The 21946-nt window shown below is 46.6% G+C and overlaps 1 protein-coding gene across 1 annotated transcript; it reads left to right on the forward strand.

Moving 5' to 3' along the window:
• Positions 1-930: 930 nt before the first annotated feature.
• On the forward strand, positions 931-21197 carry Arhgap30 (Rho GTPase activating protein 30). Its single transcript, XM_032915580.1, has 12 exons — positions 931-1275; positions 10094-10196; positions 12869-13013; positions 14202-14284; positions 14435-14542; positions 15395-15522; positions 15993-16167; positions 16246-16349; positions 16429-16506; positions 17043-17444; positions 18418-18704; positions 18797-21197. The coding sequence occupies exons 1-12, from the start codon at positions 1179-1181 to the stop codon at positions 20375-20377; spliced, it is 3291 nt and encodes a 1096-aa protein (XP_032771471.1). The 5' UTR covers positions 931-1178; the 3' UTR covers positions 20378-21197.
• The last annotated feature ends 749 nt before the right edge of the window (positions 21198-21946 follow it).

Raw genomic sequence — 21946 nt, forward strand, 5'->3', positions numbered from 1 at the left:
AGGGTTTTGTTTTGTTTTTTTTTAGCCCAAACGTTTGCAGCCAGAATACGGAGATTTAGTATCCAAACCTTGTGTGGCCTGAAATCTGCTGGTCTGAAGGCGAAGCTCTCATTTCATCCCCAAGTAACCCAGGACTTATGGACCCCAAGGATCTGGGGTCTTAGTGTGTATATTTCATGTAAATATATGTATATTTGTACATAAAATGATATTCTGTTTTTAAATAAACAGATAAAACCCTTTTTGTCTGATTTCTGTCTTGCCCCTTGAACTGGGTAAGTCACAAGTGCTATGTATGTACTGAGTCTCTCTGTGATCCCTTCTTTCCTCCCAGGCAAGGACCCAGATACTTAGAGCTCTGAGAGCCCTCAGGTAGGGCAGTGTGGATATAACCTCCTTTAGGGGAAGCCAGTGCCTTAGTTTGCAAAGTGTTTCTAATTTGACTGTACTGGAAACTTCCAGCAACTGTGTGGCGTGGACAGCCGTGTACCCTCTTACAGACAAAGAAACTGAAACTCAAAAGTCACCTGGTCTGTGTCCTCATTTTCAAATGTACAGCGACCGAGGCTCAGTGAAGGACCAAGATGCCAGGGTCGTCAAAGACATCCCCTACCCTGGGTATGTTCTGCATGGTCCTTTCCTGGCGTGCTCACGGGCAAAGCCTCAGGTCTCTGTCCCATCCTAGAATTTTGGTCTCTAGAAATGTCTGCCACCTGCTCACACCCCAGGCACCCTTACTCCACCCCGGGGTTCTGACATCACCTTCGTCTGTGACCAATGGATGAAGTCCCAGCAATGATGAGGATGTGAATGTCAGCTACCTCCCCCACCCGAGGGCCTGTGGTTGCAAAGATGCTCTAACAGGAAGCGGGTTTGAGGAGCTGCACAGCTTCCTGCTCCCCTCGAGCTGCACAGGACGAGAAGGGCTAGCGCTCAGCTTGGCCACGAGACACAGCTTCATGCCAGGGTTCTGGTAGCTTCCTCTTCCATATCTACTTCCGTGTGGCCCCAGGGGCCCCGCGAGGCAAGCTCTGCTGTCTCTTGCCCAGGTCACCCCCCACCTCCAGTTTGGAGCCCTGCCCCCCTGGGGCTGGGCCAAACCCAACTACTGACTGGGATTCCATGGGGGACTGGTAGGTCAAAGGTCTTGGGGGACAGAGGTCCGGGGGGCTCTGGCCATGAAGTCTCGGCAAAAAGGAAAGAAGAAAGGCGGCTCCAAGGAACGGGTGTTTGGGTGTGACCTACGGGAGCATCTACAACAGTCTGGCCAGGAAGGTAAGGAGGCCAACTGGAACCGGGCAGCTGGGTGGCTGGAATGCCATGCAGGCACTTTTCTCCGATGGGCAGAACCAGCTTTTAAGGAAGGGGCAGTGACCTAGGACCACCATCCATGACACCTAGGCAAAGGCAAGACAGGAAATGTGGCTCAGAGAAGGAGGTAGAAAGGCGCCCTTCTGTAATAGTTAGGGAACAGGTAGCCGAGAAGTTGAGGATGGGGACACCAAGGGAACATGTCGGGAAGAGGATTGGGTGGGGGATGAAGTTTGGAAAGTCTGAAGAGGTGGATGAATCAGATGAGAGGATGGAGAGTGGGGGCAGGGTCGGGGGAATGGAGCTTGTATGTCGGAAGAGTGGCTGAAGGGTTAGTTGATGGTCTAGTAAGTGGAGCACAGGTGGGAATGGGCCCAGCAAGTCTGAGGATATAACTTGGGGAGGGAAGAGGGAGGTGTCCTAGCTGGAGGACAGCACCAAGAGACAAGGACCTGGCCCTTCTGCACCTTTGCTGGGCCACAGGAGGGTGGGGGACGGGGAGGACTGAAGCTCTTCTTTAAATTGCTTGCAAAGAAGCCGGTTGGTGGCAAATGGTTGGCTGTAGAGGGCTCAGGGGAAAGCTGCAGGGAATGCAGGAAAAGTGAACCAGACAGCTTCAGCCCTGGTTTGAAGTTGGGAGTGGAAATTGCAACAAACAGGGGTGTGGACCCTGTCTGGAGTTCCCTCCGCTCCTTCTCCAGTTTACCCTGCAATGGGCCTGGAAGCCAGCAGGCCCAGGTACAACTGCAGGCTGCCCACTGTACTGGGCATGCAGTAGCTATTCAGAACCATGACTCAGTTTGATCTGAAGGTGATCAGAGCCGTCCCGACTACACTGTCCAGCTTGTTTTCAGTCCGCTGAGCAACTTACAAAAAAAAAAAAGGGGGGTGGGGGATTTAGCTCAGTGGTAGAGCGCTTGCCTAGGAAGCGCAAGGCCCTGGGTTCGATCCCCAGCTCCGAAAAAAAAAAAAAAAAAAAAAGGGCACGATTCTGCCCCCCTCCACCCCACCCCACCCCAATCTGTCATTTCCTCTTTGTCCCCTTCTCTGGTTGTGGTGCCTGCAGAGAAGGGAGGGTGGTGGTGGTTCCCAGCTCATTTCCTGCTCTTGGCCCCGCCCTTGTGTCCCCAGACACCTCCTTCCCCTTTTCTCCTCCATCAGAGGGCCCCATCCCTACTGGCCTCCATGAAGGAAAAGCCCAGGCCCTAAGCAATAGTTCAACAACAGCTGAGGTGGACTTTCCTGTGCCTTCTCCTCACGGAGCTTGGCTCCTTTATAACCACCCCACTCTAGATAATGATTCTTTTCCAAAAAAGGGGCGATCGCTCTGCTTATTTAGATATGCTGTGTACGTACTGGGGAGGGGCCCATTAGTTCCTGTGCGGGTGTAGAGGTCGGAGGACAACTTGGGGGGATCAATTTTCTCCTCCTATCATGTGGGTCCCAGGGATCAAACTCGGGTCATCAGGTTTGATAGTAAACACGTTTACCCACTGAACCATCTCACAGGTCATATTTACTGTTTGTCGTGTGTGTGTGTGTGTGTGTGTGTGTGTGTGTGTCTGCATGTACCACGGTGCATGTGTGAAGGTTAGAGGACACCTTTTGGAAGCTGGTTCTCTCTTTCTACCATGAGGGTCCCAGGGATTGAACTGAGAGGTCTTCTGGCTTGATGGTAGGTGTCCTTTATCCTCTGAGATGGATGATGAAAACATTTTTTTGAGATATATTTACTTTTATTTGACATGTGTGTGTGTTGCCTGCATGAATGTCTGTGATACACACGTGTGATGTGCCCATACAGGATAGGAGAGAATGTCAGATTCTCTTTGGAACTGGAGTTCCAGACAATTGTTAGCTGTCGTTGTGGGTGTTGGGAACTGAACCCAGGTCCTCTGGAACAGTAGTCCGTTCTCTTAACTGATGAGCAGTCTAGCCAGCACTGGATAACCATATGGCTTGATTGCGGATGATATTCTTTTGGCTCTGCATTCCGAATTCAGCCTCCTTATGCTGGTTCTCTCCCCTTTCCTGAGATTTTCAGCATCAACTCTGTCTTAAAACATGAGACCCATAGACAGCCAGACTCTACTTCTGTGATCCTCCAGTCCACCATTCCCAGCAGGTGAAGGGAATTCTCTCTAGAGATCTGGGGATAATGAAAGGTGGCTGGGCTCCCGATGGCAAGTCAGTCCCAGAGCATGAGAGAGGCACCTGCTGCCCCTCGGCAGAACCTCACCTGAGTCCAAGGCTCCAGAGGTGAATCTTGGCTAGCAGAGCATCGCAGAAACCTTCCCCTTTCCATTCCCAGCACAGAGAGGTAGGAAGTATTCAGATGAAGAGGCTGCTTGAGAACAGCTTCTCTCATTAGCCACAGACCCAGTGAGTGAGTGAAGGCTCGGACGGGAAGATCACCCACTTCTGCTGAATTGATATTCCCAGATATTATCATCTTGGTGTTCTCTACCTTTACCTCCTTGCTCAATCTCAGACCTCTGCCCCAACTCTTTTCCCCTAAATGGGTCTTTTTCTTCCCCTAAGCCCTACTATGCATGCTTGGATGCCTTGCTTAGGTTTCTGGTTCACTGTAGGTCCTTCTTCCTTGACTCCGCCCATCTCCTTCTAGTCATTTTGATTCCATCACCCCATCTTGTCTCTAGACTGTATCTCTGACTTAATTTTTCTGATTTATATCTGCAGCTCCACCACCTCTCTGACCCTGCTATCTCTTAGCCCATTTCCTTTATGGCTCAGGTTCCTTGAGATCTTCCATTTCTGTACAGACCTACTCCAGGGGTTCCAAATCAACTGGGAAGAGTAGGAGAGGGAAGCCTAGTTCAGGTTGACCTAGGTAGGGGCCAAGATGAAAGTGGGCTACTGATGTTTATATATTTATTTTGAGACACAGCAGTGCCGTGCAGCTCTGAGTTCTGGGATTACTAACCAGGCCCAGATAGCAGGCTATTTATGAATCAGCAGGGTAATGTGGTGGCTGAAAGAGTTGATGTAGCATTAGGCATTCGATGGCAGAATGGTAATGTCGACAATGGGGTTGGCCTCATCTCTGCGTTCTGTGCAGAGAGGTAGGAACAGGGGAATCCTGGGAAAATGCAAACAAGGTTTGAAGGTATGAACAGTAATCCACAAGCCTGGGGCTGGAGTGAGATGAGGAAAGGTGACAAGGGCCCCAAATTTCAGGAACCACTCAGTCTAGGGACATTGTGCAAATGTCCTAGGTCCCTCATTCTAAGGATGGTGCACATTAACATATGCGCTGCCCTGAACATGAAACCTTCCTTCAGGGTCTTTTACCCTCCATGGCTCTTTTCTTGGCTTACCCAACTTCTGGTTATGAGCGAAGAGAGAAAGGATCTGAAAACCAGGTCACAGGAAGGAAACTGAAAGCTGCTGGTGAGTCTATATCTTTCGCCCTGCTTTTCTGCAATTCTTTATTCCACGAAAAGCTCGGGATGGCGTCTGAGACCCTACACAATGAACAGCATGAATGACTGAAGAAGCTGGGGTGAAGAGAAAGGAAGAAGGGCAGCAGCCAGAAATGTGTGCCAGAGAGCTCTGTGTGGCTGCTAGGGGTGGGCCTTGAACCGCCTAGTAGTTAAAGTCATATGAGACTCACGAGGCGTTCGGGGAGCACAGCCAAGGCAGCTTAGAAGAAGCACAGCTTTCCCTGACAGTGACATGTGGAGGAGTTTCCCTGGTGAGTCCCAGTGAACAGGACCCAGCGTTCCATCAAAGGCAATGTCCTTTATCTGGTCTCATCTATGGTTCTGATGTGAGTTCTGAATTCATTCACTTTATAATCTAACAAACATTCAGTGTTTCTCTTCAAAGAGAGATAGGATTCTCTGACGAGATAGCACCTTTTATGAGGAGGCATAGACACAACCCACTTATAATAAAGTGTGGTAAGTACATTGGGCTAAGGAGACGGCTCAGCAGTTCAGAGCATTTGCTGCTCTTGCAGAGGACCTGGGTTTAGTTCCCAGCACCCACATAGTGTAGCTCCCAACCACCTGTAACTCCAGTTCCATCTTAAACTGACGCCCTCTTCTGGACACTTCGGGTACCTGCATGCATGTGGTATGCATACAAATTTAAAACAGCTTTTAAAAAATATTATCAGCAATGCCAACCAAACAGAGCTTCCAGGGACTAAGCCACTACCCAAAGACTATACATGGACTGACCCTGGACTCTGACCTCATAGGTAGTAATGAATATCTTAGTAAGAGCACCAGTGGAAGGGGAAGCCCTGGGTCCTGCTAAGACTGAACCCCCAGTGAACTAGACTGTTGGGGAGAGGGAAGCAAGGGGGGGAGGGTTGGGAGGAACACCCATAAGGGAGGGGAGGGGGGAGGGGGATGTTTGCCCGGAAGCCGGGAAAGGGAATAAAACACGAAATTAATATAAGAAAAACGCCAGGTAATAATAATAATAAAATATAAAAAAAATATTATAACACTGAGATGAGCAAAGGAGCATGGGAACTGTACTATAAATATATGCAAAGAGTTCAGAGTTCACAGCGGTGGTACACATGTACGCGGAGATTTGAGACTGGCGTTTTGAATCTTCCTCTATCACTCTCCACCATCTTATTTTGGGGAGGATCTCTCAGTCAAACCCACAGTTCACTGATGTTGCTAGTATCACTCTGAGGCATCCCAGTCTCTCCACCTTCTGAGACTGGACTTGCAACCCATTTACATGGGTCCTGGGGATATAAACTCCAGTCCTCTTGATTTCCAGGCAAGCCTGGCTCCCTCCCTAGCCCTTGTTTACTTTTTTTGTTTGTTTGTTTTCAGGTGGTCTCATTACATTGTAGGCTGTCTCTGAATTCCTGAGCTCGAATGATTCTCCTGCCTCAGCCTCCCTAGAGACACATGCCACTTTGTCTAGCTAGGAGGTGAGGCAATTGGAGGGGAAAGTATTTCCAGACAGGAGAATAAAACAAGTGCCTTACTTTTGTGCTACAGCAGAACCCCTCAAATGGAGAAATTATGAAGAGGTTGATTCGACTCATGACTACAGTGGCTGAGGGGTTCAGAGAGCACATGTTGGCATCCTGGCAAGGAACCCCTCACAATATGATGAGGTGGAAAGAAAACTGTCTGCATATAGAAGGGCACAGGAGCGTGGAGTGGAATTGCTTATGACAACCCACTCTCTAATCCAGTTGCACAAAGCCCAGCCCACCAATGGGAGGCTTGGTGGAACAGTTATAATCCCAGAACCTGAAAAGTATAGGGGCATCTTGAAAGGCCAGCCTGAGCCCCTGACCTAATCATCATTCACTAGGTCCCGCCTTCTGAACTGTCTTCCCATCTGGACATCACCACACTGAAAACCAGGCTTCTAGCACAGGAACCTTTGAGAGAAAAGGGCATGTCCAGGGTTGGGGATTTGGCTCAGTGGTAGAGTGCTTGCCTAGCAAGCGCAAGGCCCTGGGTTCGGTCCCCAACTCCGAAAAAAAAAAAAAAAAAAAAAAAAAAAAAGAAAAGAGCATGTCCAAACCACATCAATGAGGGATGGTACCCAGGCTTGTTTAAGAACTAGCAAAGGGGGCTGGAGAGATGGCTCAGCAGTTAAGAGTACTAACTGCTCTTCCAGAGGTCCTGAGTTCAATTCCCAGCAACCACATGGTGGCTCACAACCATCTGTAATGGGATCTGATGCCCTCTTCTGGTGTGTCTGAATACAGTGACAGTGTATTCATATATATAAATAAATAAATCTTTAAAAAAAAAAAAACTAGCAAAGGGCTGAGTCATGGAATTTGTTAGGACCTAGTTTGTGAAGGTCTTATATCCCAGGCTGAGGAGCTCCTATTTTATTCTTTATTCTGTGTACTCCTAGTTTAAGATAAGCAATGGGGCCTGGTGGTGGTGGTGGCGCACTCCTTGAATTCCAGGACTTGGGAGGCAGAGGCAGGTGAATCTCCGAGTTCAAGGTTCACAACATGAGTTCCAGGACAGCTAAGGTTACACAGAGAAACCCTGTGAGGAAACAGACAAATAAATGAAGAAATAAAAAAACAAAACAAAGAAAACAAAACAAAAAAAACTCCACAACTAAACAATCAAACAAACACAAAACAAAATAAAATAATAGAAAACAAACAAAAAACCCAAACAAACAAAGGAACAAAACAAATGCGAAGATAAACAGTGAGTGGAGTCAGCTGGGTGCTGACGTAGGCAAGGATTCCAAGGGCGGAAAGAACCTCATTGTACAGTTCTGTGTTAGGTTGCACTCATAGCTATCCCTAGGTGGGATTCAGTAGTTGTTCCTGAGACTCTACCCCAGCTAATACTATGTCAAGATAACATGAGGAATACCATGTATTATCTTTAAGGAGATTAATCTGGTACCATAGTGGTGGCCCAGGGTCAGACGAGGTCATACAATTTCTTTTGCACTTTTAAAAAGTGTTTACTTATTCTGTGTGTTTATGTGTGGGCGCACATGCGCCGTGGAGGGCTCAAAGGACAACTGTGGAAGTCAGCTCTCTTCTCCCACACTTGACCACGTGATCAGACATGGTACTTTCCAGTGTCAAACTGAATAACTGCAAGCTTTCTTACTGGTGAAAATACCTCAAGATACCTTCGGCTGGGCTCCATTTCAGTTGGACAAGCAATGTTCATTTTTTCATAAAAGCAATTTGGTGACCAGACTTTTACTTTGACTCCCCTGCTGCACAAGATTTGCTGTCTCCCTTAAAAATTCTGGAGTAATAGCTGATGTCAACAAGAAGTGTCAGTTTCAAAGTTGCAGACCTGTGCTTCCCATGACTCCTGTAATGAAATCCAAATTAGAGGCAATTAGAACACATGCTACTCTTCCAGAGGACCAGGGTTCGGTTCCCAGCACTCCTGTTGGGCAATCTTGTGTGCACAGGCGCTCACACATGCAGAATTAAAAATTTAAAAAGATGAAAGTTGAATATTTTTTCTTTTTTTTTTTTCCAGAGCTGGGGACCGAACCCAGGGCCTTGCAGTTGCTAGGCAAGTGCTCTACCATTGAGCTAAATCCCCAACCCCCTGTTATACTTTTTGCTTTTCAAAATTATTATCTATTCGGGCAGCTTTTGAGAGTTGGTCCTTGCCTTTCATCTTGTGAGGAGGGTCTCTCCTGTTTCTGCTGCTACACAGTGTACTCCAGGTTAGCTGGCCCACCAACTTACATGTGGCTCCTCTGTCTCTGCCTCCCATCATGCCGTAGGAGCGCTGGGATTATAGATTCAAGCCACTGCATCTGGCTTTTTTATGTGGGTGACCTGCAAAGCCATATCTCCCTGGCCTTGCTTTTCGTGTTGTCTCCCTGGTGTATTTGGAGTTTCTGTGAAGGATAAAAGTCAAATAAGACTGGTTTGGTGGTGGTGGTGGTGGTGGTGGTGGTGGTGGTGGTGGTGGTGGTGGTGGTGGTGGTGGTGGATGATTATGATGATGATGATGGTGGTGGTGGTGGTGGTACGATGATAGCGATGGTGAGTGGTGGTGGTGGTGATGGTGGTGGTGGTGATTATGATGATGATGATGATGATGATGGTGGTGGTGGTGGTGATTATGATGATTATGATGATGATGATGATGATGATGACAACGACGACAGTGATGGTGTTGGTGGTGGTGGTGGTGATTATGATGATTATGATGATGGTGGTGGTGGTGGTGGTTGCTTTTATTGAGACAAGGTCTTTCCATGTAGCCCTGGTTTTCTGGGATCTCACTTTATAGACCAGGCTGGCTTTAAACTCAGAGACCCACCTGCCTCTTTGCCTCTCAAGTCCTGGAATTAAAGGCATTTGCCACCACACCCAGCTTAAGTATTTATTTTTAAGCTAATTTTTATGGTTTTGCTATCTGAATTTACACATAAGCGTTGAATGTATTTAGGGTTAAAATAGAATGCAAGGCTATTGTAGAAAGTGGTTTATTGCTCTACAACTCTAGCCCACCATTTTCTTTAAACCATAAATAATAAACAGGATATACGACTGAGTATACCATCACAAAAGGAGGGGCTGAGGTAGCTTGGTTTGGCAGAGTGCTTGCCTAGCATGCACAGACCCTAGGTGTGGTCCCCAGTATCACATAAACCAAATATGGGGCATTTGCTTATACCTCAGCTTTCAGGAAGCGGAAGCAGTAGGATCAGGAATTCAGTCACGAGTTAAAGGTCATCCTAGGGTAGGTCAAAGTCTCAGAAACAAACAGCAGGCCATGGAGCACACCTGTAATCCCAAGGAGGATCAGAAATTCAAGGTCATCCTCTTCTATGAGTTGAAGGCCAGCCCCAGATCTCTGAGACCTGTCTCGAAAGCAAACAAATGAGTCAGGCAGTGGAGGCTCATTCCTGGGAGGTAGAGGCGGGCTGATCTCTGTAAGTTTGAGGCAGCCTGGTCTATAGAAGGAGTTCCAGGATAGCCTGGGCTACACAGAGAAACCCTGTCTCAGATTAAAAAAACATTGAGTTTTGAAAAGAGAACTGAGAGGGTTAATATTGAGTAACAGTCAGTTCCTCCCCAGTACAGGCGTTTATGCTGTACTCCAGGACCAAGGGATAGAAATACTACACAAAGATAGGTTCACCTGTAAGAACCTTTCTAGTGAGGGTTGGGTTTTGTTTTTTTTTAAATTTATTTAATAAGCTTTGCCCTTAATCTTAGTGAAGCCTCTTTCGTGATGCTTCCATTTCTCAGATTCTTTAGCCGAGAAACTAGAAACATTTTCTTTCTTTTTTCTGCCTTCTGTGTCCCCAGTGCCCCAGGTGCTACGGAGCTGTGCAGAGTTTGTGCAAGAGTATGGAGTGGTGGATGGAATCTACCGCCTCTCAGGGGTCTCCTCTAACATCCAGAAGCTCCGGTGAGTCAGAGCAGGCAGACTGTGTGGGCAGGAGGCCAGGGAGCCAAGGTAAAGCTGCTAGAGAGAGCTGGAGGAGGCGTGAGGGGAAGTGGGAGGAAGAGTCTAGATGTTAGGTACTACTCCATGGAGAGGATCTAAAGTCTGGTCAGGTGAAGTGGGGACCCCAAGCTCCTCACTCTCCCAACACACATGCACTGTGCATTCTCACATATACACAATCTGCATTTAACACACACACACACACACACACGATTTGCATACTATAGCATTCACCATTTACAAATCTCTGAGTCATTTCAGTACATTTATTCACAACACTGCAACCATCACCATGGCACATCCAGAGCATGTCGCCACCCTTCAAAGAAACTCTTTTCTTCGGCACCTATCCCTGGATGACTTCCTGTCTGTATGGATCTGTCTGTCGTGGACGTCTCATACAAACCAATGAAACGATTTGTGTTTTTCTAAGTCTGCTCTTCACTCTGAGTTCTTTCAAAGTTCACGCACGCCGTGGCATGTGCTAGCATTTCACTGCTCTCTGTAGATGAATACAATCCCCTGGCAGAGCTACACAGCATTTCTTTAAACTCATTCATCAGTTGATGGTTGTCCAGGTTTCCACCTTTTGGTTATTCCGAATGATTGTGCTACAAAATGTGCAAGTTGTTGTGGGCGTAACTTCGGTTATTATGAGTGTACGCCTGAGCGGAATTGCTGGGCCATATGGTAACTTCGTACTGAACTTTTTTTTTTTTTTTCTTTTTTTCGGAGCTGGGGACCGAACCCAGGGCCTTGCACTTGCTAGGCAAGCGCTCTACCACTGAGCTAAATCCCCAACCCCGTATTGAACTTTTAATCGTAACTCCCAGACTGTTTTCCTTAACGGCTGGACCACTTACATCCCCGGACCACTTACATCCCCGACAGCAATAGATGAAGGTTCCAATTTCTCCACATCCCTGCCAACTTCTGTTACTGTGTCTTTTTGGTTGTAGTCATCATGGTGGGTGTGTCCTTGTGACTTATGTATGTGTCTCCCCAGCTGTGGATGAGGCCGAACAGCTTTCATGTACTTCTTCTGAGATGTGCCTGTTCAAATCGTATGCTTGCACTTACATTTCAGTTTTTAACTCATTGGGTTGTGACAAGATTGTATGTTCTGAATACTGGACTTTAATCAGGAGTGTGTGAGCAGTATTCTTCCCTCCCCATCTGTCGGTTGTCTTCCTCTCCCCCATTCCCTTCTTCTTTCTCCTTCTCTTCTTTTTTATGGTAGTGGGGATTTTGAACCCAGGGTTCATTTTACTGATAATGTCCTTTGACATATAAATGTTTCTTTTCTTTCTTCTTTCTTGTGTTATAGGTAAAAAGATGTATTGGTTGTGTGCATTTGTGTGGAGGTCAGAGGTCAATGTTACTTGTCTTTTGAAATCACTCTTCACTTTATTTTTTAAATTCATGTATTTTTTATATATTTATTTATTTGTTTATTTATTTATTTATTGTATATAAGTACACGATAGCTGTTTTCAGACACACCAGAAGAGGGCATCGGATCCCATTACAGATGGTTGTGAGCCACCATGTGGTTGCTGGGATTTGAACTCAGGGCTTCTGGAAGAACAGTCAGTGCTCTTAACCTCTGAGCCATCTCTCCAGTCCCCTCTACATTATTGCTATTCTTGTTGTTTGAAGACAGGCTATCTTGTTGAACTTGAAACTTGCAGATTTGGCTAGACAAACTGACCGGCAAGCTCCTGGGATCCCCAGTATATGTTTCCCCAGTGCTGAGCTTACAGGCTTCTGTTGCTGTGCCTGACTTCTTATATAGGTGCTGGGAATCTGAACTCAGATTCATATGCTTGTGTGGTAAGCACTTTATCCATTGAGATAGCTCCCTAGCCCCTTGTCTTGGTTTCTCTTTCCTTTTTCTTCAGTCTTACTCAAACTGGCCTAGAACTCCTTCTGCAGCATAAGCTAATCTCAAATTCAAGGAAACCCTTCTTTCTCAGAAGAATCTGTGGTATCGTTTTATCTATTTTTTTCTTTTGGTTGTTGGTAAGTTGGGTATCAGACTGAGCAACCGTTAGCTAATCTAATCAAGACCATGAAGACTTAACATGTTTGTTTTAAGCATTATACCCAGGCTAAGCATAGTGGCACACAGTGTGGATGCCAGCCTTCATGGGGCAGAGGTGGATGAATCTCTGTGAGTCAGAGGTTAGCTTGGTTTATACATTGAGTTCCAGGCCACCCGGAGTTATATAGTGGGATCCTTTCTCAAAAAAGAAAGAAGGAACAAAAGGAAAGGAAAAGGGAAAGATGTTTAGGTACACTCCCGTGTCTATAGATTCCTACAGACCCCTTTGTTACTAATCATATATCCCTGGTTGGTCATGCACAGATCCACTTACCTACTTACACCCATTCCTATATTCACATCTACATATCCACATATGCAATTCCTAATATTTGTTGACATACATAGGAGATATATATATATAAATATATATATATGCCAGGTATATTGTATGTATATATGTACCTCCCAACATTCTCCTTTCAAGTCTCATTCATGTTGAACCACGACCTCTATGGCTCCTGCTTCTCCCTACATATCTATCCTCTGTCTCACCTTTACCACTCCTGAGCACCCTGTACCTCCCCAGGCAGGAGTTTGAGGCCGAGAGGAAGCCAGACCTGCGGCGGGACGTTTACCTCCAGGACATCCACTGTGTCTCCTCCTTGTGCAAGGCCTATTTCAGAGAACTACCAGATCCCCTCCTCACTTACCGGCTCTATGACAAATTTGCTGTGAGTTGAGAGGTGGAAGGGTGGAAGACAGGGTTCAAGGGCAACCACTTCAATTTTGACATCCCAGATGGGCCCCGTGCCAGCCACAGTCCTAGTGGAATGGCTATCTTGGAAATGCCGTTATGGGTTGAAGCCGGTGATGCAAATGCCCACTGGACATGTACCAATACTGTGATCTCCAACACTAGTGATAGTGAGTGACAGTAAAGTATGACTGGGAAGAAGATGCTCCTCTCCAGATCTACTAGTCCCACTCGTCTTCATTTTCTCCCTATTGGTGTATTTCCCGGAAGGCCTGCAGACCACACACAGCACAGTAGTAAAACCTGGGAGATAAAGGGCAGGTTGTCAGAGCCAAGCGGCCTTGGAAAGCACCTAGACCAGAGTTTCCCTACACTAAAGAGAACAAGGAAGCTGTTCACATGGCAAAAACATTTTCAGGAATGTCCCTCCATCAACGGCAAAGCTGTTAGACAGCTTTGGAGGAGAAGACATACAGCAAAAATGGTATCCTGATTTGAGTAATATTTCTAAAAATAAAGTTCTAGCTACTCGGGGAGTTGAGGCAAGAGGATTTCTGGAGCATAGAGTGTGAGTCCAGGCTGGACAGCATAGCAGAATCTTATCTACTTGCCGAAAGGGTGTGCATTTTATTGAGTGCAACGATGCGGACACTCTGAATAGCAACTACATCCCGCTCAGTCCATCCAGCCTAGCCTGGAGGGGTCACCTCCCTAGACACCTTTAAACAGCTCTGCAGTCTAGTTCCAGAGCTGTACCAAAGTGGACACTGAGGCTGGGGAATGATAATGAGTAAATCAAGGTCATAAGACAGACTATTAAGTGTAGACGTAAGATCTAGCAGTCATTTATGGTCCTAGGATTTCTTCCTGGGCAGAATTCTGGGGCTCAAACGATGTCTTGGGCATGCAAGGCCAGCACTGTAGCATGGAGCTAAATCCTTGCCCTTGTTTTCTAGCTTCTGCATCTACCGCTAGAGTGTTGGGTCATAGGCGTGCACTATCATACTCAGGCAGAGGTATTTTACTATTTTATGATGCCTTGAAGATCTAGGTGAGGCCATTGTGGAATATAGCACAGATCATTCCTAAGAGTTTGGTTTGGAGCTCTGAGAACAGGGTCAAGTCTGAGTCAATGGCTCCTACTTACCCCTTTGTTCCCAATTAGGAGGCAGTGGCTGTGCAGCTAGAGCCAGAACGCTTGGTCAAGATCCTAGAAGTACTGCAAGAACTCCCCGTCCCAAACTACAGGTGTGTGAGGCTCCACCTCCTGCACTCCAGAGATGTCCCCTCACCCTACCTATGGCCCAAGCCTTGCCTGTCTTCCCAGCTTTCAAGTCTCAGCCCAAACCCTGCTCAGAGTATATTTTAGATGATCTCTTTCTTCCTTCCTTCCTTCAGGACGCTGGAGTTCCTTATGCGCCACTTGGTCCACATGGCCTCATTTAGTGCCCAAACCAACATGCATGCCCGCAATTTGGCGATTGTGTGGGCCCCCAACCTGCTGAGGTAGGTGCATATCTAAGCAGTGTGAAGCTTCGGGGAGGCTTACCTTATTGTAGCAAGGTGTACACAGATGGATGTGGTTGTGTGGGTGCACTGGAGAAGGGGTTGGACATCTCATAAACCCAGCAAGACAGGAAAGTTCATCAGTAGCCAAGTAGTATAAAGTTCACCAACTTAGGACTTCTCTGAGACAAAGTGAAGTTCTTAAGAGCAAGACCTCTGTTTTCTTACACTGTGTTGTGGAGTTCAGGAACTAGAATGTTGGTCTTTGTCAACCATTTGTTGAGCAAACATCCTTGCAATCTATTCAAGAACTGTCCTGTATATCAGTTTGGCACAAAGCATTATTAATTATAACAATTGTCATAGCCTGCCTTTTGTGCTACAGTGCAAAAAGTGTGAAAGGAAAGTAGATATTACTTGAGGGTGTTTAAGATGGCTTAACATTAAGAGACTTGACATTTCAGCTTGAATCATACATATGGCTTCTGAGGTAGAACTGGAGGTAAGGACAAGGAAAGGAGAGCAGGAGAGATTAGAGTATTTCAGAGACTGGACATTTTGTAACATACTTTAACACTATCACTTAGGAAACAGAGGCAGGTGGATCTTTGTGAGTTCAAGGCCAGCCACAGTAATATAATGAGATCATGTCATATATTCATATATTTATGTGTGTATATAATACACAGCACATATGTGTATATATACATGCATATTCATATTATACATATTCATATATATACATACATGTTTACACACACACACACACACACACACACATATGTTTCAGGAAGACTTTAGATAGGAAAAGTGTTTTGAGACATGAGAGGGACCAACTCCACATCTTCACAGGTCTAAGGACATAGAAGCCTCGGGCTTCAATGGGACAGCAGCATTCATGGAGGTTCGTGTGCAGTCCATTGTTGTGGAGTTCATCCTCACCCATGTGGACCAGCTCTTTAGGGGTGATTCCCTCTCTGGTTAGTATCCTTTCTGCCCATTACATATCACCACTGTCTGCCAGGGGAATCATGTGATAGAGAGCTTTAGTTGTTTTGTGGCCTTTTAATTAAGATTGAGTGTAGAGAGCCTCAAAGTCATTTGATTCAGATTTCTCATTTTGTGGGTAGGAAGACCGTGTCTCTCACAGAGAGAAGTAGGTGATAGTTATATACAGAGAACCCCGGAGAGATAGTAATACAGCTAGGGTTTGAGCAGGCTCTTTCTACTGTCATTGTAGCATACAGTTTGGCCTCTGCATTACCACTTGGGATCTCCTGGTCCCTTTTGTTCATGAGAACACCCTTCTGAAATGGATACAGAGGGTCTATCTCCAAGAGTCTCTGAATATACCATTAGCTTGGTAGATAGTGAGGTAGGGATGGACTGGGGACTTGAGGTTCCTTTCTTGGCTCTGTTTTTGACTGGCCAATTCTTTTCATTTTCCTAGCTGGTGTAGATTTGGAGAGTGGATGGAAATCACTTCCAGGGGCCCGGGCCTCAGGCAGCGCTGAGGACCCCATGCCCACACCTCTTTCCTACCACTTGCCTAGCATCTTGCAGGCTGGGGATGGACCGCCACAGATCCGACCGTACCATACCATCATTGAGATTGCAGAACACAAGTAAGGTCTCCTACCTGGGACTCCTTCCCTTGACTGGTCTTCAGGTTGCACTCCTAATCGTATCTCCATTATCTGCAGGAGAAAGGGGTCATTGAAGGTCAGGAAATGGCGCTCTATCTTCAATTTGGGTCGCTCTGGACACGAGACAAAACGTAAACTTCCATTGAGGACTGAGGACAGGGGTAAGTCTGGGATGGTGGGGGAAGAGGACTCTGCTGAATGTGTTCAAAGTCCTGGTGCTATGTACATCCATATTTTCAGAAGAAAAATCCAGTAAGGGGACACTGCGACCTGCTAAGAGCATGGACTCACTGAGTGCTGCTGCTGGGGTCAATGACGGTGAGTATGGGTCTTAGTGGCTGTGTGTGTGTGTGTGTGTGTGTGTGTGTGTGTGTGTGTGTGTGTGCGTGCGTGCCATGACAACAGCAGCAAAGGCCTATGGGTTTCTAAGTGTAGCCAACTATGCCCAGTAATTTAAAAAAAATCAAGTTCCTATTAATATACCAGTAGTGGAGATAGATGCCAAGTTTTATGGTGATGAAACTATTGTCTAATCTCTGAGTTATTCATGAGTATTTGTATGTGGAGACTCTGGGTATGTGTATATAGGGGAGTGTAAACACATGCATGCATGTGTGTGGTAGTGGTAGCTGGTGACCGTATTTACAGAGAGGAAGAAGATCCGTCAGGCATGTGTGACCTTTGCTCTGCTGACTGGGTGGATAAGTTGCAGTAGTGGCTAAGGAAGATGGGTCTGCTACCTTCCACTTATCCTGCCTCTAGAATCTAAGAAAACAGAGCAGATGAAGTCTTGCATGAGCTGTCAAGACCCTTTGAGGCTGAGGCTAATGACTGCCCGACCTTCTCTTCTACAGAGCCAGAGGGGCTGGTGGGCTCCAGCAGTTCTCAGCCAAGCTCACTGATGATTGAGAGCTTGGAGAATAGTTCTATGGATGCAGCAGAAGGTGAACAGGAGCCCGAAGCAGAGGCACTGGGTAGTGCAAATTCTGAGCCAGGAACCCCACAAGCTGGGCGGTCGGCTGTTCGGGCCTTAGGTAGCAGTCGAGCCGAGCGTTGTGCTGGTGTCCACATCTCAGACCCCTACAACGTCAACCTCCCTCTGCACATAACCTCTATCCTCAGTGTACCTCCAAACATCATCTCTAACGTCTCCTTGGTCAGGCTCACCCGTGGCCTTGAGTGCCCTGCCTTACAAGCCCGGCCAAGCCCTGCTTCAGGTCCTGGCCCAGGCCCAGGCCTTGGCCCTGGCCCCCCAGGTGAGAACTTGGAGATTGCCTAGGGTTGGGAAGGGGTCTAAAAATTTAGATTGAAGTTCTGGACTGAGGATGTAGGCTTGGGAGGTCAGAGACTTCAGCTCTTAGGCTTTTTGTTGTGTGATATTGCCTGCCTAGATTTGGAGTTTGGGAACCCATATAATATTATCATGTTATATAAAGTCCTCAGAGTGGAATCTCTGCCAGGCTTCAATCCACTGATTTATCCCAAGAATAGGGCTGTGTGCCAGACACATGAAGGAGTTTGGTAAACACGAGTAAGTCAAGAGCTGATGTTAAGAGTCACTGCAAAGCTGGGCAGTGGTAGCACAGGCCTTTAGTCTCAGCACTTGGAGGGCAGAGGCAAGCGGATCTCTGAGTTTGAGGCCAGCCTGGTCTACAGAGTGAGTTCCAGGACAGCCAGGATTCTAAGAGCTAGCCAACATTTATTTATCAACATGTGCTGAGCATAGGGGAACATTGGCTCACTTCATTCTTTCATAGTATGAAGATATGAGTATTGTTATTCTCACATTACAACAGTAGAGCCTGAGAATCATCTCAAACAGTTTACTACTGAGTCAGGTAGGAAGAAGCAAAGCTAGAATCTGACCCATGCTCCCATTCCTCATCCCATGGGGTCACTGATGAGAAACCCTGAGGTTGGATAGGGCAGACATAAGTGGGACAATTAAGTACACGGAAGTTCAGGTTTTGTCTGTACCACATATTAGCTGTGTGACCTCGGACACATTGCTTTGAGCTTCGGTTTCATTACATACGATACAAGGATAAGGAGCGAAGGATGTGCTCCGTTGGTTGGGTGCTTGCCTTGGGATGTACAAAGCACAAGGTGTGATCTCCAGCACCACAGAAACCTGGTATGGAGGCTTACATCTGTAATCCAACACTTAGGAGATGGGGATGGGAACAATGGAAGAGTTCTTGATTCCTGGAACCATCTTTCTCTCAACAGATGAGAAATCAGAGGCAAGATCAGTCCCAGGCCCCCTGGATGACTTGAGCCCTATGGACATGGCTCCTGCCCTGGAGGACTCCTTGTCCCAGGAGGTGCAGGATTCCTTCTCCTTCCTAGAGGATTTGAGCAGCTCAGAGCCTGAGTGGGTGGGGGTGGAGGATAGGGAGGTGGCCAAGGCAGAAGCCGCAGAAGCAGCAGGAGCAGCAGGAGCAGCAGCTTTCTCCCTTGGGGAGGATGACCCTGGCATGGGCTACCTGGAGGAGCTCCTGAGAGTTGGGCCTCAGGTAAGGAGGAGATACGTTGGGTCTAAGAGTAGTGTGTAGCCCAGAAAGTGGATAGAGCTACCTGGTCCTTAGCCACAATCTTATGCCTACAGGTGGAAGAGTTCTCTGTGGAGCCACCCCTGGATGATCTGTCTCTGGATGATGCGCAATATGTCCTGGCTCCTAACTGCTGTTCCCTTGATTCTGCTAGTCCTGACGTAGAAGTGGACTATGGGGAAGACGTCTTCTTGAGTGCCTATGATGATTTGAGTCCCCTTCTGGGGCCTAAACCCATCAACTGGGAAGGTGTAGGGAGTCTCGAGGAAGAGACAGCAAGGTGTGGGAAACAATCTCCAACACAGGCTGAAGAAGAACAGGCATGCTGGGAATCCGGGCAGGACACAGAGGCTGAGCCCCGAAGCACATCAGATAACAGGGAGGAAGCCGAGTCAGCTCCAGAGACGGAGATTGAGGCTGGAAAGCCTGATGAGAAAGGAGGGGAGGCTGAAAGAAGCCGAGAGGTGATGGGTAGTTTGGAAGAAGGGAATGGGGAAGAGCTAGAGGCCAAGGAAGAAAATTCCAAAGGTCAAGAGGCTGAAAGTATAGAGGAGATCAAGGATATGGGCAAAGCAAGAGAACAGGGTAGAGATGAGGAGAGAGAGATCGAGAGAAAAGGAGGAGCCGAGAAAGGGGAGGATACCCCAGTAGAATCTGAGCTGGATCCAGAGCATACGGTTCCTGAGGAAAGCTGGGTTGTTATTCATAAACATGAGGCTGAGAAAGGCAGAGAGGGTGATATCAGACTGAGGAGGAAGAGTGACCAGAAGTCAAGAGAAGACCAAGGACACGGTGAAGACAGTAGAAGTCCAGAAGAAGGTGATGATGGGAAGGAAGGGGGTATCAGCAAAGAACAAAAAAGCATAGATGTAGAAACTGAAGGCATGAGAGGTGTTGGTGACCACTTAGAAGAGGTGGGCCTCTCTGAAGGGCCAGGTGTCGAGTTACTGAGGGTTGCCAGCACAGAAGAAATCAATGAAATCTCTGAAATGGAACAAGCCTCCATACAGCCATCTGAAACGGAAGGGATGGAGGCTGAGGGACAGCTCAACCCTGAGACATGTGACATGTATTCTTGTCCCTGTGGGTCAACTGGTGGTGTGGGCATGCGTCTGGCTTCCACCCTAGTTCAGGTCCGACAGGTCCGTTCTGTTCCTGTAGTGCCCCCCAAACCACAGTTTGCCAAGATGCCCAGTGCAATGTGTAGCAAGATCCACATAGCACCAGCAAACCCATGTCCAAGGCCTGGTAGGCTTGATGGGACTCCTGGAGAAAAATGGAGTTCTCGAGCTTCCTGGAGGAATGGAGGTAGTCTTTCTTTTGATGCTGCTGTGGCCCTGGCACGGGAACGCCAGAGGACCGAAGCTCAGGGAGTTCGGCGGACCCAGACCTGTACTGGAGGTGGGGATTATAGCCTCAATTCCAGAACCTCTCCTTGTAGCATGATCCCTGCCCATTCTTCCCGGCCCTTTAGCTGTCTGGAGCTCCCACCTGATGCCATAGAAGGGTCTGAGCCCAGGAGTCGGTTTAGTCTGCCCCCTAGAGAGCTTCACCCTGCTGTACCTCTTGTGGTCCCTCAGCGCCAGACATATGCATTTGAAACACAGACCAATCATGGGAAAGATGAAGGGGTGTGATGAGGACTGGACAAGAGGGACCAAGAAATCATCATCAATCTCTGGAGTACTTGCCTAACTATCTTTGATGCCTTAGCAGCTGTGATGTCTAATTCCATAGGCTTGGGTCCTCCAGCTACTTGTTTTGACCTTGGGAGGCACTGCCTTGGTGGGTGTACTTGAGTTTGTGTTAGACACAAAAAGCACTTATGTCTTAGCAGAGTCTTAAGGAATATAAAAGACCTTGTTTCCATGGAACTGTGTTATTAGCCAAAACATAGGGAAGGTAGAAGCTTACGGTTTTTATTCTAAATTTAAATACAGAGGGGGAATTCCAGCCAAACTCCCGCCCTCTTCTAAGGCTGTGAACTTCTCTTCACAGTAGCCTAGGGTAGATGTGGGAGATATAGGACCAGATATAGAATAGCTCACTCCTGTTTTGTTTCCAGACTTTTGTCCATCTCCTGACCCTCTTTAGTTTCAGAGTAGGAGAAACATATATCCAAGAAGTTCTTTAAAGTCCTCAGTGTATGCTGAAGAGAATGGATGACATCTCTGCCTTCAATTGTTTTACAGAAGAGGTCCTGTACAGATCTCTCTGATGTTTCTTTTCCCCATTAGAATAACCTCCATTAGAATAACCTCCTCCCATTTTAGGAAAAGAAAATTTTGTCACTTTGGCCCTACCACTGTCTCTACACAAGCTGGGACTACAGGTACCATTTAGCAATGGTGGCTGTTTGATAATAAAAGCTGAATTTTTTTTTTTACATTTAAATTGTGTATGTACTTACTTTTATTAAAGTTTTGGGTGAAAGGGATCACATTTGGATGTTGCCAAAATGTACATATCTCGTTTTTTCTTATTTAGATATTCTTCCTCAGTTGTCATGGAAACCTGTGGCTAGAAAGTAGAACTGGGTTCACAGTGGTCAAGAAATGGGGAAGAGAAAACTGTATTTACATAATGTTCAACTAATGCCAGGAATTGGGCTAGATTTCTATGCATAAAAACTTTGCTCTTGAATTTATTTAATCCACTAATTTGGTGAAGGTGAATTGGCATTCGAATTTTACAGGGACATTGAGGAGATTAAGTTGTAACTAAGTAAAAATGCTTATCAAAGATCTCAGAGTCAAGAAATGGCCGTTTCTAGGTGTGGTGGCATGTCTTTAATAGTAGCAGTTAGGGGTTGGGGGGAGATCTTGTGTATTGAGTCCAGCATGATTTATGTAGGACAGGCAGTTCAGGACTATGTAAAGAGAACTTATCTCAAAAAACAACAACAACAACAACAACAAAAAAAACAAAAACAAAAGGGTGTCAATTCAGGGTCTGAATGACTTCAGAATCTGAATTCTACCTATTACACTTCACTATTCCAAAATCATTCTGGGTGTTTTTACTATTCCAAAATCATTCTGGGTATACATCCAGGAAAATGGTAATCAAAATAGTCACACAAATGAGGAAAACTGGAAGCTATAAGATCTTCAGAGTATTGTTGACGCTAATACAAAGGAATATACTCAGATCCACGTACGCCCAGAAATATCCCAAACTCCACTTGGAAACCCCTCAAAATGATG

The sequence above is a fragment of the Rattus rattus genome, chromosome 10 (genome assembly GCF_011064425.1).
Source record: "Rattus rattus isolate New Zealand chromosome 10, Rrattus_CSIRO_v1, whole genome shotgun sequence".
In the NCBI taxonomy this organism is placed as follows: Eukaryota; Metazoa; Chordata; class Mammalia; order Rodentia; family Muridae; genus Rattus; species Rattus rattus.

Coding starts and splice junctions, on each gene's coding strand:
- Arhgap30 (XM_032915580.1), top strand. CDS start 1,179: ATGAAGTCTCGGCAAAAAGGAAAGAAGAAAGGCGGCTCCAAGGAACGG. Junction 13,014..14,201: donor GGCTCTATGACAAATTTGCT/GTGAGTTGAGAG, acceptor GTTCCCAATTAG/GAGGCAGTGGCTGTGCAGCT. Junction 16,168..16,245: donor ATTGAGATTGCAGAACACAA/GTAAGGTCTCCT, acceptor CATTATCTGCAG/GAGAAAGGGGTCATTGAAGG.